Consider the following 18,377-nt stretch of genomic DNA (forward strand, 5'->3'; position numbering starts at 1 on the left):
CTCGGATTTTTGGTCAATTTGTCTGTAGTTTGGAATGGACTGATGTTGAGAACCTCTGCTTGTCGATGCTGGGTGGGAGTTCCATTGGATGATTTTAGCGGTTGTAAGATTTTTTTTTAAATGTGTAAAATATTGGTGTGATAATTTTTAGACTTTTATATGGAGACATTTATTTTATTGATTGAGTTTTGTATTATATTATATTTTTTTTAAACCATATACAATCAAATAAATACAAAAAAAGCAATATCCCCATGTCTGCATCTTGCCCCCAAAAGAGACCCATACCCCTCAGTCGCCTCTCCTGCTTTTCAAACCCACACCACATGCATTCTGGTTGTTGTAGTTCTACTTTCCTATAATGGACTTCAAAATGCATGAATTGAATAAATAGGGTGTGTTGGCCGAATGGCAAACTCCCGAATGGCCTTATTGAGACACCTTTATCCTCCATAAAACATGCATGTCTCCGGTCTCACACTGACATGGAGGACTTTTAACCGAGGCAGCAATGAGTGCACTCTGCACTCTGTGGAGAAGGAGAGGGCACACTGACATGCAGGACTATTATCCGAGGCAGAAATGAGTGCACTCCGCACTCTGTGGAAGAGAGCGCACACCCCCTGAGATGGGGAAGGTTATACACCAGGGAAAAAATAGAGCAGTTTCTAGTGCAGACACAGAAAGTCCCTGCAACAAGACTAACACCAAAATCCTACTGCCTATGTTGAAATCCCGGCGTGACGCTGTATTCTAAGTGGCAGAAATTCCCTCGGCTCTCCTCCACTCTAGTACACTCCCTGATCGATCCAATCACCGTCCACTCTGCGCGTCATCTCGCTTCCGCTCCTTCTCCCTTGTAGTCCCACTGCGCTGGAACTCCCTTCCTCGCCATGTTTAAAAAAAGAGCGCTCTCCACTCCTTCAAGTCTGCACTAAATCTACCCTTCCTTTACCAAGAGGGACCCTCCTACTCCCACATATCTCTTCTGCCCTGACTATCCCACTCCTGCCCCCATTATACATAGTGTGACACCTGGGGTCACTGCCTGTTATCTGCCTGTGTTACTCATTACACAACTGCCAGTTGCTCCCTAAATCCTACGCTGCAGTAAGCTCTGGCACCAGGCTCAGGTCTGCCCCGTCGGCTTCTGATTTCCTTTGTTTATGAGTTAAACACCCACTACCCTCAATAATTACAAGTACCAATACAAGTCAACCTGTGGGTCCCCAGGTGTTTTAGACTACGACTCCCATGATCCCTCGCCATTGACTTTGCTGGACATGCCAGATCAGAATTGTAGTCCAAAACATCTGCTGACCCTGACTTTGTTGCCATATAACTTCTGATCAGAAGGAACTCATTTAAGAGGTGTGAAGAAGAGCGGCCTTGAAGAACCCTAATTGCACGCCAGTGCTGCACCTCGAAATGCTACGGCACTGCACACGAGGTTGACTCTCCTGTAAAATTACAAGACATCCGAGTTTCCACTCTCTCAGTACAGGGCGACTGTAACCTATAGAAGGCTAATTCTTCCCTTCCCTGTCCTCTTGTCCAGAATGCCCAGCGAGGCGGCACAGGTCCCAGGGGTGGGCGGCGGTCGGTTCACTTCCTGGGGAGACCCGGTCTATTTAACCTTCTAATGACTTCCGTTCCGCCAGGGCCCTGTGAGTAGCCCCCTTCGCTTTGAAGCCGCAGAGGACAGAGGGACATCTGCCAGTAATTACCCACAATCCTTTCATTCCATGGCATCAGATAATTATTTGCATGTTTACTCTATGAAACAAGTGTTTATCCTCTGGTCATGCACAGTCCCTTGCCTCGTCGCCCACCTCTCCTTCCTGCATCTCTTCCGCAACCACTTCACGTCCACTGCCAACTGGAGAACCCAATGTGTTTCCACTTTGCTAATCATTAAAATGTGGGCCTAATCTTTCTAGTTTAAGGGGGCGCTTTATGCGCCGGTCTCTCTTTCCAGCATCACTCATTGGTGCATTTTGTATTTGTGCACTTGGGGTACTCTGTTCCCATGTCCCCCCTTTCAGTATCTGCAGGCCACTGTCTTCGTCCCTGCCCTCTCAGCTGCCTACACCACTGGCCTCATGATGTCCTATTGCCTCCCCGCCTTAGCCCATGCTTTCTTGCCTACCAGCACGCCTCTGCTTTCTCATCCACTAACTCTGCCTCGCTTCCTTTCCCTTCTCTTACCTTCCACTCTTTGCTTTGCATCTTGCTTTGCATCCTCTGTTCTACATCTCTGTGTGGGAGCTGTTTGGCCCATCCTTCTCTCCCTGATAGCATCCTGTCTTCTCTCATCCTTTCCCATTCTTTCTTTTCCCTCCCTCTGCCTTTCAGTTCTTCTTTGCTTGCTCTGCATTGCTTCTGTATCTTCTATGTTCTCGCATCTGTAAACATCTGCTTTCCATGGCCAACCCTCGCTTGCTCCGTCCAGTCTCATTCCTTTTCCCCATCATTTATTTTCTTCTCCCATACCTGTCTGTTTCCCTCAAAGTTCTGATGTCTCAAAGCCATGGCCTTATTTTCACATTGCTGTCCTGCCATCGGCAAGTCATGGCCTTATTTTCACATTGCTGTCCTGCTATCGCCAAGCCATGGCCCTATTTTCACATTGCTGTCCTGCCACCGCCAAGTCATGGCCTTATTTTCACATTGCTGTCCTGCCACCGCCAAGTCATGGCCTTATTTTTACATTGCTGTCTTGCCACTGCCAAGTCATGGCCTTATTTTCACATTGCTGTCCTGCCACCGCCAAGCCATGGCCTTATTTACACATTGCTGTCCTGCCACCGCCAAGCCATGGCCTTATTTTCACATTGCTGTCCTGCCCCTGCCAAGTAATGGCCTTATTTTCACATTGCTTTCCTGCCATCGCCAAGTCATTGCCTTATTTTCATATTGCTGTCCTGCCATCGCCAAGCCATGGCCTTATTTTCACATTGCTGTCCTGCCACCGCCAAGCCATGGCCTTATTTTCACATTGCTGTCCTGCCACTGCCAAGCCATGGCCTTATTTTCACATTGCTGTCCCGCCCCTGCCAAGTCATGGCCTTATTTTCACATTGCTTTCCTGCCATCGCCAAGTCATTGCCTTATTTTCATATTGCTGTCCTGCCATCGCCAAGCCATGGCCTTATTTTCACATTGCTGTCCTGCCACCGCCAAGTCATGGCCTTATTTTCACTTTGCTGTCCTGCCACCGCCAAGTCATGGCCTTATTTTCACATTGCTGTCCTGCCACCGCCAAGCCATGGCCTTATTTTCACATTGCTGTCCTGCCACCACCATATTTTCACATTGCTGTCCTATCACCACCAAGTCATGCCTTTGTCTTCTGCCAGGTGCTGCGATGGGTGGAAGAAGCGATCCAGGCCTCGAAAGTCCACCTCCTCTCCATGGACCATGAGAAAGAGGGCGAACACACCTGGATGATCCCCTTTGACCCCAGCCTGAAAGAGGTCACCATCTCGTTGAGCGGGCCCGGACCACACATCGAAGTCAGCGACCCATCAGGTCGGCATTGGAGGGCAGAAGCCCAGCTCTTGGGGGGACAGGCATGGATGCGTTTTAGATGAGGCCGCCTTGAATAGCCTAGGTCACGTGGTTGGGTTTACATGATCCTGTGCTGAGTTCCATTCGAAAACCTAAGAGAAACATTGGCTTAATCGTATGCTCACGACAGGAGGATGGTTTCCATGGATCTTTGTACTAAAGGGCTGGGGTGCAATTCCTTAACTTAAAAGCAAAGCTTGGATCCTTTGGGTTCTGGTACATTTGACCACAATGGGTGTAGATCCCACCAGGGAGGGCTCCAATAGGCAACATTCATGGAAGGGTTGCCTCTGCTCGACATCCTTGAAAGTGGGATGCTTCATTGGTAGATTGCCAAGAGGAGGGGTCAGGTTCGCAGATCTGATAGGTGGGTGGGTTCTTTTCAATAAATAAGGGTCTGACTCCATTGGAGCTTTCATAAGTTGAGGGCTGGCTCTACTGGATATTGGTAGCTGGGCAGTGCATATCCACCAATCAGAATGCTTGAAAATCAGGTTATGTTTAAACAGCCGGTGGGAGTTGCAGCCTAAAGAATGCAGGCTTGTGCATGCTGATAGGTGCCTGCGGTCAGAACTTTATTTTGGCTGCACCCTCCTGTAACACCTTTTTTCCCTCTGTTATTTTTTCTCCACATAACTTTATTTTCCTCTTCGTTCCTTTTCCCTGTTACTTATCTCAGCACTGTGCCTCATGTGCTTGGGGAATAGAACGGTGGTTTGTTCCATAAGGTGACTGAGAATCCTTAGTAGTTCCAGCGGCGGCCATTTTGTTTCTGTTTCCCGACATGTCTGGCTCTGGCCTGTCAACACGCACTGCTGGCTTATTACGGATATTATCACTTGATTAGGGACGTGACCCCATTGATGGCCACTTTTGGAGAGTTCATTGCTTTGACTGGATTCCAGTGTTTGTGGAAGGTTCCATTTAATAGCTAAGATGGGGAAGAACGTGAATTTGTACTGGAGCCTTGACCTTTGTATGTTATTGTTGTTGCATTTCACAGGTTCATACTACACCCTTTTCCAAACACATGGTTTCTGCCTTTCTCTGCTTGTAATGCTCTTTGGAATTAATCTGGTCTTTTAACACCCTGGCTATGGCCTGGATTTAAAAGACCCCTCCTTAATCCCCATTCCTGACCTTCATCATTAAATGGTTGCTGCTTGTGATCCAGGTCTTGGCCTGAGTTTACTGTTAATTGTTGTGTTGCACAATGGCCCCGGTGGGAAATCAGAACTACAAATACCTTAGGCCTCTGGAGCAGGGGTTCCAGTGAAATACAGGCCTCTATTCTCACGGATAAATTCTGAGCATTGAGGGCACCTGCCCCGCTTCCTTGCTGCCCTTGAGTGAGGTCTTCAGTTGCATTTCACTTTCTAATCCCATTTTCCTTTGTACGTCTTCCTCCCCTAGTCCTCTTCTTCTTTTATCTGCTCACCTTTGTGTTCTCTCTCTTTAGTATATTAGCTTCCTCAGCCCAGTCCAGTCCAGCCCAGTCCACCCATTCCCGTATGTTGATGTCCTGCGGGAAGAACTATCTAGTGACCACATGCTTGTGTTTCCCACTTCAGGGAAGATCCTGCAGAAAGGCCAGGGCATGGAAGAACTTCTCAACATCCCAAACTCTGCGACTGTGCTGCTGGTCAAGCCTGTTGAGCCTGGGCTGTGGACAGTGAAGGTAAGAGTAAGGCAGTCACGTGGCTGACAGTGATGTCACTTCCTGTCATGTTGCGCCTGTCCTCTGATCTCTGGATGATGTCATTTCCAGATCCGTAGCAGTGGGCGTCACTCCGTGAGGATCACAGGCGTCAGCACCCTGGACTTTAGAGCCAGCTTCTCTACCTTGGCGGCCATCGATCCGACTCGCACTAAAGATCGTCCCATTCAAGGTAAAACCCGCGTGTCTTCTGACATAGCGCCTCGGTCTTTCCCTGAGAGTTGGTGATGGGTTCCTCCATCATGGTTACACGGCTTGAGATCACTATGGTATGTTATTGGGTTTTATACTATGCTCCGTTGCCATTTGCACGGTCTTGGGTGTATGGGACCCGTAAACAACCTCTAGTTCCCTCGAAAGGTTATGTCAACACTGCGCCTAGATACCTTTGAGTGATGTGCGCTATATAAATGCATAAATAAATAAAAAAGTCTTTGTCTACTTATCCCAACCATCCCACAACCGGTGTGCTCGTGTTGACCTTAGGGAAGAGACTTAACAAAGTTATTTGACACTACGCAAGGGCCGCAAGGGCTGTCCTTTGATCCACACCACATCTGTCAACACATGCTCCCGTGCCCAAAGGGGGGATCTGTGTGTGTGTGGGTGCGTGTGTGTGTGATGTGATGCAGGACCTGATGCGGGACCTATTGTTACCCTTGGTATACCTGATACTTTCCTCGAGGTATCATTCAGAACTTAGCCAAACACAACTTTCATGACACCAAGGCTTTACTGGTGTGATCTGCAAACCTCCAGGACACCCCCTCCGCCCCCGCAACCCCTTGTACAAAAGTGTCTCCTAGGACTTTGCTCAATACACCTAATATGTCGACCCCCTTTTAACATATTTCTTCTAGGGGGCCAACCGTCCTGTATTTTGCATGAGTGTCCCGATTTCATGGCCCGTGTACCATGTCCTGCACATAACCTGCCAGGGTTGCTTCTCCACTGCAGGAACGGCTGTTCTCTGCTGTCCCAGTGCTCAGAGCTCAGACCAGAAGAGCTCTCTTTGTCTTTTTCTTATTGTAGATCGAGTGCAGGCAAGTACAGCAGCTCCCCTAGGGTCTGATCAAGTGAAGGGTAGCGCAGCTGCCCTTCCTAGGGTCTGATCAAGTGAAGGGTAGCGCAGCTGCCCCTCCTAGGGTCTGATCAAGTGCAGGGGAGCACAGCAGCCCCTCCTAGGGTCTGATCAAGTGCAGGGGAGCACAGCAGCCCCTCCTAGGGTCTAATCAAGTGTAGGGTAGCACAGCAGCCCCTCCTAGGGTCTAATCAAGTGTAGGGTAGCACAACAGCCCCTCCTAGGGTCTAATCAAGTACAGGGGAGCACAGCAACTCCCCTAGGGTGTGATCAAGTGAAGGGTAGCGCAGCTGCCCTTCCTAGGGTCTGATCAAGTGAAGGGTAGCGCAGCTGCCCCTCCTAGGGTCTGATCAAGTGCAGGGGAGCACAGCAGCCCCTCCTAGGGTCTGATCAAGTGTAGGGTAGCACAGCAGCCCCTCCTAGGGTCTAATCAAGTGTAGGGTAGCACAGCAGCCCCTCCTAGAGTCTAATCAAGTGTAGGGTAGCACAGCAGCCCCTCCTAGGGTCTAATCAAGTACAGGGGATCACAGCAACTCCCCTAGGGTGTGATCAAGTGCAGAGAAGCACAGCAGCTCCACTAGGGTTTGATGAAGTGCAGGGTAGGACATCAGCTCCCCCTAGGGTCTGATGAAGTGCAGGGTAGCACAGGAGCCCCCGCCCTAGGGTCTGTAAAGTGGTTTCTATACATCTCCTGTGTTTCAAAGGAGCAATTAAAGGGGAGAAATTGGGAATTGGGAGTGAGCCCTAGGAGACCGTACCTGATAGGGCATGGTCTAGTCACATGGCGTGCGCTTTGGGAACACCCCTCTACACTGTGAAGGTCACGACCCATTAGTTCATGACCCATTCAGGTCCACAGACCCGCAAATTCCACAGGCCAAAGTCGGGTTCAATCCCAGGACTACAGAGGCTATCAGCAATATAAACAGTGTTACCCCCCCCCCCCTAATGTAAGCTTATCTAGCAAACACGGAGCTGCAGCCTTCTCCCACTCACAGGCAGGGCTCCCAGGCGCATCCCTTGGACACAAGTATTCCAAAATGATGGCATGGTTCATATGGACTTACGCCTGCCCCCTCAGCCTCAGTTTGACCCATTGAAAGCTGAGACCCATAACTAATCACAGGCCTTCATTACTTGGGACCCCCAGGTACAGATCTTCCTCCCAAGTCCCAGGCAGGGTGGGGGCCCATCCTATATAAGCAGCCAGCTCAGTCGGTGATGTTTATTGGCGCAGGATGTAGCTAGCAATTGGAGGATTCTGGAATGTGTTGCAAGGACTGTGGAGGAGTGGAGGCCGGTGAAGCTGGGGGAGGGGGAGGGAAGGTGGAGGAGGTGAACAGCTGGAGGAAATGATGGTGTCAGGAAGTGATGCTGAGTGTTTAAAGCAGGGAGTAGGATCAGGAGGGATGGAGCAGAAGAGTTAGAGGAGGTGGTGGTGTCAGGAAGTGATGCTGAGTGTTTAAAGCAGGGAGTAGGATCAGGAGGGATGGAGCAGAAGAGTTGGAGGGGTGGTGGTTTCAGGGGGAGGTGCTGAGTGTTTAAAGTAGGGAGTAAGATGAGGAGGGATGGAGCAGTAGAGTTGGAGGAGGTGGTGGTGTCAGGAAGAGATGCTTAGTATTTAAAGTAGGGAGTACGATCAGGAGGGGGAGCAGAAAAGTGAAAAGTTGGAGGAGGTGGTGGTGTCAGGAAGTGATGCTGAGTGTTTAAAGTAGGGAGTAGGATCAGGAGGGATGGAGCAGAAGAGTTGGAGGAGGTGGTGGTGTCAGGAAGTGATGCTGAGTGTTTAAAGTAGGGAGTAAGATCAGGAGGGGTGGAGCAGTAGAGTTGGAGTAGGTGGCGGTGTCAGGAAGTGATGCTGAGTGTTTAAAGTAGGGAGTAAGATCAGGGGAGGTGGAGCAGAAGAGTTGGAGGGGTGGTGGTGTCAGGGGGAGGTGCTGAGTGTTTAAAGTAGGGTGTAACATCAGGAGGGATGGAGCAGAAGAGCTGGAGGAGGTGGTGGTGTCAGGAAGCAATGATGAGTTTTTAAAGTAGGGAGTAAGATCAGGAGGGGTGGAGCAGAAGAGTTGGAGGGGGTGGTGGTGTCAGGAAGTGATGCTGAGTGTTTAAAGTAGGGAGTAAGATCAGGAGGGGTTGAGCAGAAGAGTTGGAGGGGGCGGTGGTGTCAGGAAGTGATGCTGATTGTTTAAAGTAGGGAGTAAGATCAGGAGGGGTGGAGCAGAAGAGTTGGAGGGGGCGGTGGTGTCAGGAAGTGATGCTGAGTGTTTAAAGTAGGGAGTAAGATCAGGAGGGATGGAGCAGAAGAGTTGGAGGGGGAGGTGTTGTCAGGAAGTGATGCTGAGTGTTTAAAGTAGGGAGTAAGATCAGGAGGGGGAGCAGAAGAGTTGGAGGAGGTGGTGGTGTCAGGAAGTGATGCTTAGTGTTTAAAGTAGGGAGTACGATTAGGAGGGGGAGCAGAAAAGTGAGAGGAGGTGGTGGTGTCAGGAAGTGATGCTGAGCGTTTAACGTAGGGAGTAAGATCAGGAGGGGTTGAGCAGAAGAGTTGGAGGGGGCGGTGGTGTCAGGAAGTGATGCTGAGTGTTTAAAGTAGGGAGTAAGATCAGGAGGGGTGGAGCAGAAGAGTTGGAGGGGGCGGTGGTGTCAGGAAGTGATGCTGAGTGTTTAAAGTAGGGAGTAAGGTCAGGAGGGGTTGAGCAGAAGAGTTGGAGGAGGTGGTGGTGTCAGGAAGTGATGCTGAGTGTTTAAAGTAGGGTGTAACATCAGGAGGGATGGAGCAGAAGAGTTAGAGGAGGTGGTGGTGTCAGGAAGTGATGCTGAGTGTTTAAAGTAGGTAGGAGTAAGATCAGGAGGGGTGAGCAGAAGAGTTGGAGGAGGTGGTGGTGTCAGGAAGTGATGCTGAGTGTTTAAAGTAGGGTGTAACATCAGGAGGGATGGAGCAGAAGAGTTAGAGGAGGTGGTGGTGTCAGGAAGTGATGCTGAGTGTTTAAAGTAGGTAGGAGTAAGATCAGGAGGGGTGAGCAGAAGAGTTGGAGGAGGTGGTGGTGTCAGGAAGTGATGCTGAGTGTTTAAAGTAGGGAGTAAGGTCAGGAGGGGTTGAGCAGAAGAGTTGGAGGAGGTGGTGGTGTCAGGAAGTGATGCTGAGTGTTTAAAGTAGGGTGTAACATCAGGAGGGATGGAGCAGAAGAGTTAGAGGAGGTGGTGGTGTCAGGAAGTGATGCTGAGTGTTTAAAGTAGGTAGGAGTAAGATCAGGAGGGGTGAGCAGAAGAGTTGGAGGAGGTGGTGGTGTCAGGAAGTGATGCTGAGTGTTTAAAGTAGGGTGTAACATCAGGAGGGATGGAGCAGAAGAGTTAGAGGAGGTGGTGGTGTCAGGAAGTGATGCTGAGTGTTTAAAGTAGGGTGTAACATCAGGAGGGATGGAGCAGAAGAGTTAGAGGAGGAGGTGGTGGTGTCAGGAAGTGATGCTGAGTGTTTAAAGTAGGTAGGAGTAAGATCAGGAGGGATGGAGCAGAAGAGGTGGAGGGGGTGCATTTTGGATTTGCTCTTTCTCAGTTTTAGGCGGCAATGGTGTCTAGGGCTTTGGTCATTATTTTGTTGTATTCCTCGACTGGGATGGAGGGATTGGTGGATTCTGGTAGAGAGTTCAATGTCGGGAAAATTAGAGGTACAAGTTTCTCGGCGGTAATATTTGTTTGTTCCTGGTGGGTATGGCGGAGCCATGGCTTGTTATTAGAGGACGGTGTTCTAGCTTCTAGTGAGAAAGCGAGTTAAATGCCTACGCTGCTTGAATCCTGGGAAAATCATTTACTCTTACTGTGTGCTGTCTGGCAACATTAGGCACCCCTAAAAGTGATTCACTGTGCATCGTGTGCTATTAAATCAAATGGAGTACTGCCCGATTTACCATAGCAGTGACCAGGCATATATTGCACTCCACAAAGCTATTTAACTCTCGGGTACACGTCGCATCTTTGAACGTCACTTCCCGTGAGGCTCCCGAGTGTCGAAAACTGATGACACTCCTTGCAATGTATTTTTCCGTGACACCAATTTTGATGATGTCAATAAATATGCAAATTAGGGGGTCTGCATATATTTTACTGCATAGGGTCTTACAGATCATAGTTCTGAGAGTTCTCTCCAGGGAAGGTGATCCCTGGAGAGAACACTTACCAGGTTGCAGAGTAGTGCTACAGTTCTGGTTTTCTTGGGTGCTGTGTAGGTGTTAAAATTATATCACAAATGACAGCTCACTGAACTGATGCGCTCCCATGTGTAAAGTGTCTTCGAAAACATTTTCTAAAAATGGCCGCCCTGCTTATTCTCCTGTAGAGGCTGTCCTTGCGCATGGGTGGTGATGCAGACGTTTATATGAGAGTAGAAGCAGTGTCGGTATACCGCTAACTATAAACACTTCTATCTCAATAGATAGATAGGTGGAAAGACAGAATGATGGATGGACAGATGGATGGACGGATAAAGAGATATGCAAATAGATAGATATGCAAAAAGAGGGATAGATAGGTAGAATGATACGTAGGTAGGTAGACAGATAGGTAGATAGATAGATTGGTTGGAAGACAGATAGTTATATAGATGGTTAGAAAGATATGCAGGTAAATAGATGAGTACATAGATAGGTAGATAGGTAGGTAGGTAGATAGGTAAGAAAATAGGTTGGTAGATTGATGGGTTAGTAGATAGGAAGGTAGATAGGTAGGTAGGTAGATAGGTAGCTAGGTAAGAAGACAGGTTTATAGATAGGTAGATAGATAAATAGGTAGGGAGAGGGGTAGGTAGGTAGCTAGATAGACAGACAGATAACAATTAAAGAGGCCTTCTGTGGATCCACCTACACCCCAGTGAGTAGCAAGAGTGCCCTTTCTCTTCTTGTCTTTGCCACTCATGCTTATTGCAGATAATAAGACTCTTGACTCCATTTGTTGATTGCCAATCAGGAAAGGACAATGAGAATTACTGTTCAAACCGCTCAACGTCTGACACTTCAAACACTAGAGCGCCAACCATAATCCCACCCACAGCACCAACCTCCTTGTCACTCTGGGCCTGCAACCTGTAACTCTACTGATGTTATGGACTACAACTTCCATGATCCCTCACCATTGACCATGCTGGCTGGGGCTGATGAGAGCTGTAATCCAAAAAGTCTGGGGAACCAAACATTATAAATGCCTGCAGTTCTACTCTATATAACCAGACTCATTCTATGCACAGCACTACATCACTTTGCAGCACTTTAAAACCCCCTGCATAGCATGAGTTATCCTTCTCCCGTTCCTTTGACTGTCTCATTATCTTGCTGCTCTTGGGGTTATCTCATGCTGATTTATGCCGCACACCGCTACCACCCAAGGGCAGTCTCCAGACGCTCACATAACTCTGCAAGGAAGAGGACGGGGTGGGATAGTGAGGGTAGAGGGATAGGATAGGTCCAGAACCAGGAGAAACTGGCATCTACGTGTTGGCTTGCGGATGGTAGTTTGCATGCATTGGCTTTTTGTATCAGTACGGCTAAGGCCCAATGCCTGGGTTGTTTTCTGAGTGTTTGTTATGTTGGAGATGTGTCTGTGTGTTTTAAGTGTAGGACTGGTATTTAAGATTGTGCGCACTGGATTGTTTCATTTGATGCCCGGAGGCTTTTGTCACGTTAGAAGTATGAACATAACATAACATAACATCTGTTTAGGTACGGTCCAGTGTCAGCAGGGGTTGTTTGTTGTATGCAAGTGTTACTTATGTTAGGTGTATGTTTGTGTATAGGTTGGCTAGCCCAGTGGGCATGTATTGGGTGGTGTGTTGGGGGGAGCAGGAACTCAGAGTAACCCATCAACAACTCATCCACACAGCCAAGGCCTCCTACTATCAGAACACCATAGCAGAAGCTGACAACTAAAGCAGAGCTCTCTTCAAAGTGGTCAAGCATGGGGATCAGCGACCTTGTCCTGCACTGGTTCAACTCCTACTTTGCCAAAAGTGGTCAAGCATGCAGATCAGCGACCTTGTCCTATGCTGGCTCATGTCCTACCTCGCCAAAAGTGGTCAAGCATGTGGCTCATTGACCTTGTCCTACGCTGGTTCAAGTCCTACCTCGCCAAAAGTGGTCAAGCATGGGGATCAGCGACCTTGTCCTATGCTGGCTCAAGTCCTACCTCCCCAAAAGTGGTCAAGCATGTGGCTCATCGACCTTGTCCTAGGCTGGTTCAAGTCCTACCTCGCCAAAAGTGGTCAAGCATGGGGATCAATGACCTTGTCCTATGCTGGTTCAAGTCCTACCTCGCCAAAAGTGGTCAAGCATGGGGATCAGCGACCTTGTCCTATGCTGGTTCAAGACCTACTTTGCCAAAAGTGGTCAAGCATGGGGATCACCGACCCTGTCCTATGCTGGTTCAAGTCCTACCTCGCCAAAAGTGGTCAAGCATGTGGCTCATCGACCTTGTCCTACGCTGGCTCAAGTCCTACCTCGCCAAAAATGATCAAGCATGGGAATCAATTACCTTGTCCTATGCTGGTTCAAGTCCTACCTCGCCAAAAGTGGTCAAGCATGGGGATCAGCGACCTTGTCCTATGCTGGTTCAAGAACTACTTTGCCAAAAGTGGTCAAGCATGGGGATCACCGACCCTGTCCTATGCTGGTTCAATCCTACCTCGCCAAAAGTGGTCAAGCATGTGGCTCATCGACCTTGTCCTACGCTGGCTCAAGTCTTACCTTGCCAAAAGTGGTCAAGCATGGGGATCACCGACCCTGTTTTACGCTGGTTCAAGTCCTACCTTGCCAAAAGTGGTCAAGCATGGAGATCAGCGACCTTGTCGTATGCTGGTTCAAGTCCTACCTCGCCAACCACATGCATTTTGTTCAAATGGACTCCTCTATATCGCTAATGCTACCCGTCATCAGTGGAGTCTTGCAGAGTCCAATCCTCAACCCATTGATCTTCAATCAATATATGGAGCCACTGGGAGCCCTTTTAGTCAAACACAACATCCACCAATATGCCCACGACACACAGCTATACCTGAAGACTGACTCCATCAAGGACCTCCACACATACAGGCCTGGCTATCAACATTTTGCATGAGGGAGAGCTGATACCAAGCTGTCTGAATGTTCAGACAGCTTGGTATCAGCTCTCCCTCATGCAAAACGTCAAGCCCTCCCTCCCTCTGGACAGCTACAGATCCACTGTTGAAGCACTGGTTATCCCACCTTGATGGGGCCATTGCACTCTTCAAAGGACTCTCGTCGTCCTCCCTTGTGCACCTGAGAAGTGTCCTACATGCAGTCCCATTCTTCATCAAGGCTCTACGCAGATACAACCACATCACCCCGGCCCACATCAACCTTCACTGGCTCGCACTGCACGAACAAATCACCTTCAGGTCTGGCTGCATCATCTATAAGGCAGTCGTCCTCAAGTCACCCAGCGGAGAAACTCAGCATGTCCGGCGGTCAGCGCACCACCAGAAGCCAGGTCACGCGCAGACTTGAAATCTGCCGCTGCAAAAAGGAAAGGACCAGAAAACAAGCCTTGTCTGCTTATGCCGCAAGACTATGGAACCTGCTCCCCGTCAGCATCAGACTCGCCCCCACGCTCCTACAATTCAGAAAAGAACTCAAGACCCACCTCACCAAGGAATCTCTCTGCCTCAACACCTAGGCCATCACATCGCCCTTCGTGCCACCTGGCTCGCTAGACACCACCAGTCCCCCCATCCCTGCCACCAGTACAGCTGTACCCCTCCCCTGTGCCGCTCTGTATCCCACCCCTACTGTATATCTGTTCTGTTGTATACCTCTGTAAAGCGCTCCGTTGCTTCTCGAACCCCGGGCCATGCTCAATAAATACCAGGATAGGAGCAGGGTGGTTAGTAAATTGGTTACTCTCTAAGTTCTTGTGTGTGGCTAATCTACACAATTCCAACTAAATGTGACGCGTGGCTATTCTCCGCAGTTCTATCCAGTGATACGCATGGTCAATTCTCCATCTATCTAAGTGTGACGCATGGCTAATGTTCACTTGCTCATGCTCGTCATCCAGCTTTGCTCCTTTGCTCGGCTGTCATCTTCTCAATGGATCCCCCCATTTTCCTTCCCTCCACAGGTGTCCCCATCTCGACCCTCATTAACTGCACCGGCCTGCCTGCGCCGGGGCGCGTGGACTCCCTGGAGCTTCTGGATGGCTCTGCGCAGTCCCTCCTCTCGGTGGCAACTCAACGCTTCTCCTACGGCCGGTCCAAGCAGCTGTGGTCCACGCCCCAGTTCCAGCCTCCCAGGGACAGCTTTTACCTGAAGGTGGCGGGCACTGACCGGGGCGGGCACCCCTTCCAGCGCCTCTCCAGCGTGGCTTACACCAACGCCGTCCCAGGTGAGTGCAAAGCCAGTACATCTGTCCGGTAACTCAGTGGGTTGAGGCGCCTAAAGTCAGCACATGGCTTCGGATACCGGCATTTGCCCTCCCGCGCCAGGCTTGAGGTTGAGCTCAGTTTAAAGTTAATTTATCTGTGAAAGATGCTACCTGCAGAAGAACGCAGAACATAAAGCTTCATACTGAGGGAAGCCGAAATCTGCAACAAAATGGCGTTAGAGTGACAAAATAGAAAACTGATACTTGTGAAAATATAACTAAACGTTATTCCCTTCTCGCTCTCCTGCTGGCCCCGCCATCTCTCTTCTGCCCTTACCCTCTCTCTCGCTCCTCCTATCTCCTCATCTCCCCCTTCCATCGAACCTCTCTTCCCTCCTGCCCTTCTCTCTTTCTATCGCTGCCCCTTTCTTACTCGCTCTTTCTCTCGCCCTCCCTCACCTCATCCCTCTCCTTCGATTGTTTTGCTCTCCCTTCCTTTCGCGCTCTCCTCCTCTCTCTCATGCACTCTCTTTTACACACACGCCTCACCTGTCTCTCCTTTCCTCGCCTTGCTCTCTTTTCCTTTCTTCTTCCCGCTCCTCCTCTCCTTCCTGCCCGCCCCATCTCTCTCTTTCTCTCTCTGTCTCTCTCCTTCTCCCTCTCTCTCTCTCCCTCTCTCTCTCTATCTCTCTCTCCCTCCCTCTCTCTCTCTGTCTTGCACACGCCTCACCTGCCTCTCTCTCTCTTTCTCTCTCTCTCACACGCCTCACCTGTCTCTCTCTCTCTCTTTCTCTGTCTTGCACACGCCTCACCTGTCTCTCCTTCCCTCGCCTTGCTCTCTTTCTTCCCCCCTCTCCTCCTCTCCGTCTTGCCCTCCCTCCACCTCTCTCCCTCCCTCTCTCGCACACACCTCACCTGTCTCTCCTTCCCTCGCTTTGCTCTCTCTTTCTTCCGCCCTCTCCTCCTTCCATCTCTCTCTCCCTCTCTCTCTCTTTCTCGCACACGCCTCAACTGCCTCTCTCTCTCTTTCTCTCTCACACACGCCTCACCTGCCTCTCTCTCTCCTCTATCTCCTCTCTCTCTCTCTCTCTCTCTCTCTCTCTCCATCTCTCGATCTCTCTCTCACACACACCTCACCTGTCTCTCCTTCCCTCGCCTTTCTCTCTCTTTCTCCCTCTACTCCTCTCCGTCCTGCCCTCCCTCCATCTCTCTTTCTCTCTCTTGCACACGCCTCACCTGTCCCTCTCTCTCCCTCTCTCTCTCTTTCTCGCACACGCCTCAACTGCCTCTCTCTCTCTTTCTCTCTCACACACGCCTCACCTGCCTCTCTCTCTCCTCTATCTCCTCTCTCTCTCTCTCTCTCTCTCTCTCTCTCCATCTCTCCATCTCTCTCTCTCGCACACACCTCACTTGTCTCTCCTTCCCTCGCTTTGCTCTCTCTTTCTTCAACCCTCTCCTCCTTCCATCTCTCTCTCCCTCTCTCTCTCTTTCTCGCACACGCCTCACCTGTCCCTCTCTCTCCCTCTCTCTCTCTTTCTCGCACACGCCTCAACTGCCTCTCTCTCTTTTTCTCTCACACACGCCTCACCTGCCTCTCTCCTCCTCTATCTCCTCTCTCTCTCTCTCTCTCTCTCTCTCTCTCTCTCTCTCCATCTCTCCATCTCTCTCTCTCTCACACACACCTCACCTGTCTCTCCTTCCCTCGCCTTTCTCTCTCTTTCTCCCTCTACTCCTCTCCGTCCTGCCCTCCCTCCACCTCTCTCTTTCTCTCCGTCTCTCGCACACGCTTCACCTACCTCTCTCTCTCTCTTTCTCTGTCTTGCACACGCCTCACCTGTCTCTCCTTCCCTCGCCTTTTTCTCTCTTTCTTCCCCCTCTCCCTGCTGCCCTCCCTCCACCTCTCTCTCTCTCTCCGTCTCTCGCACACGCTTCACCTGCCTCTCTCTCTCTCTTTCTCTGTCTTGCACACGCCTCACCTGTCTCTCCTTCCCTCGCCTTGCTCTCTTTCTTCCCCCCTCTCCTCCTCTCCCTCCTGCCCTCCCTCACCTCTCTCTCTCTCCCTCTCTTGCACACGCCTCACCTGTCTCTCTCTTTCTCTGTCTCGCACACACCTCACCTGTCTCTCCTTCCCTCGCCTTGCTCTCTCTTTCTTCCTCCATCCCCTCCTTCCATCTCTCTCTCCATCTCTCTCTCCGTCCATCTCTCTCTCGCACACACCTCACCTGCCTCTCTCTCTCTCTCTCTCTCTCTCCCTCTCTCTCGCTCAAGCCTCACCTGCTTCTCTCTCTCTCTCTCTCTCTCTCTCTCTCTCACAGGCCTCACCTGCCTCTCTCTCTCTCTCCTCTATCTCCTCTCTCTCTTTCTCTCTCTCTCTCCATCTCCCTCTCCCTCTCTCTCTCTCTTTCTCTCACACGCCTCACCTGCCTCTCTCTCTCTCTCTCTCTCTCTCTCTCTCACACGCCTCACCTGCCTCTCTCTCTCTCTCTCTCCCTCTGTCCCTCTCTCTCGCACACGCCTCACCTGTCTCACCCTCTCTCTCACACACGCCTCACCTGCCTCTCTCTCTCGCACGCGCCTCACCTGCCTCTCTCTCTCTCTCTCTCTCTCTCCCTCTCTCCCTCTCGCACACGCCTCACCTGCCTCTCTCTCTCTCTCTCTCTCTCACACACCTCATCTGCCTCTCTCTCTCTCCTCTATCTCTCTCTCTCTCTCTCTCCATCTCTCTCCCATCTCTCTCTCTCTCTCTCTCTCTATCTCTCTCTCTCTCACCCTCTCTCTCGCACACGCCTCACCTGCCTCTCTCTCTCTCCTCTATCTCCTCTCTCTCTCTCTCCATCTCTCTCCATCTCTCTCTCTTTCTCTCTCTCTCTCGCTCTCTCCCTCTCTCTCGCACACGCCTCACCTGCCTCTCTCTCTCTCTCTCTCTCTCACACGCCTCACCTGCCTCTCTCTCTCTCTCTCCTCTATCTCTCTCTCTCTCTCTCTCTCCCTCTCTCTCCATCTCTCTCTCCCCCTCTCTCTCTCTCTCTCTCTCTCTCCATCTCTCTCTCTCTCTCCATCTCTCTCTCCCTCTCTCTCTCTGTCTCTCACACACGCCTCACCTGCCTCTCTCTCTCTCCTCTATCTCCTCTCTCTCTCTCCATCTCTCTCCATCTCTCTCTCTCCCTCCCCCTCTCTCTCTCTCTCTCTCTCTCTCTCTCTCCATCTCTCTCCCCCTCTCCCCCTCTCTCTCTCTGTCTCTCGCACACGCCTCACCTGTCTCACCCTCTCTCTCGCACACGCCTCACCTGCCTCTCTCTCTCTCTCTCTCTCTCTCGCCTCACCTGCCTCTCTCTCTCTCCTCTATCTCCTCTCTCTCTCCATCTCTCTCCATCTCTCTCTCTCTCTCTCTCTCTCTCTCTCTCTCTATCTCTCTCTCTCTCACCCTCTCTCTCGCACATGCCTCACCTGCCTCTCTCTCTCTCCTCTATCTCCTCTCTCTCTCTCTCCATCTCTCTCCATCTCTCTCTCTTTCTCTCTCTCTCTCGCTCTCTCCCTCTCTCTCGCACACGCCTCACCTGCCTCTCTCTCTCTCTCTCTCACACGCCTCACCTGCCTCTCTCTCTCTCTCCTCTATCTCTCTCTCTCTCTCTCTCTCCCTCTCTCTCC

General features: G+C 50.6%; 1 protein-coding gene across 1 annotated transcript in view; it reads left to right on the forward strand.

The window, feature by feature from the left end:
- The window catches only part of HMCN2 (hemicentin 2), a 936,787-nt gene that overhangs the window by 103,508 nt on the left and 814,902 nt on the right, over nucleotides 1–18,377 (forward strand). Inside the window, exons 5-8 of the mRNA XM_069609262.1 lie at nucleotides 3,360–3,531; nucleotides 5,142–5,248; nucleotides 5,339–5,459; nucleotides 14,487–14,753. Of these exons, the coding sequence (XP_069465363.1) occupies nucleotides 3,360–3,531; nucleotides 5,142–5,248; nucleotides 5,339–5,459; nucleotides 14,487–14,753 (667 nt within the window). The remainder of the gene's footprint in view (nucleotides 1–3,359; nucleotides 3,532–5,141; nucleotides 5,249–5,338; nucleotides 5,460–14,486; nucleotides 14,754–18,377) is intronic.

This window comes from Ambystoma mexicanum, chromosome 8 (assembly GCF_040938575.1).
Source record: "Ambystoma mexicanum isolate Mex_15411 chromosome 8, UKY_AmexF1_1, whole genome shotgun sequence".
Taxonomy (NCBI): domain Eukaryota; kingdom Metazoa; phylum Chordata; class Amphibia; order Caudata; family Ambystomatidae; genus Ambystoma; species Ambystoma mexicanum.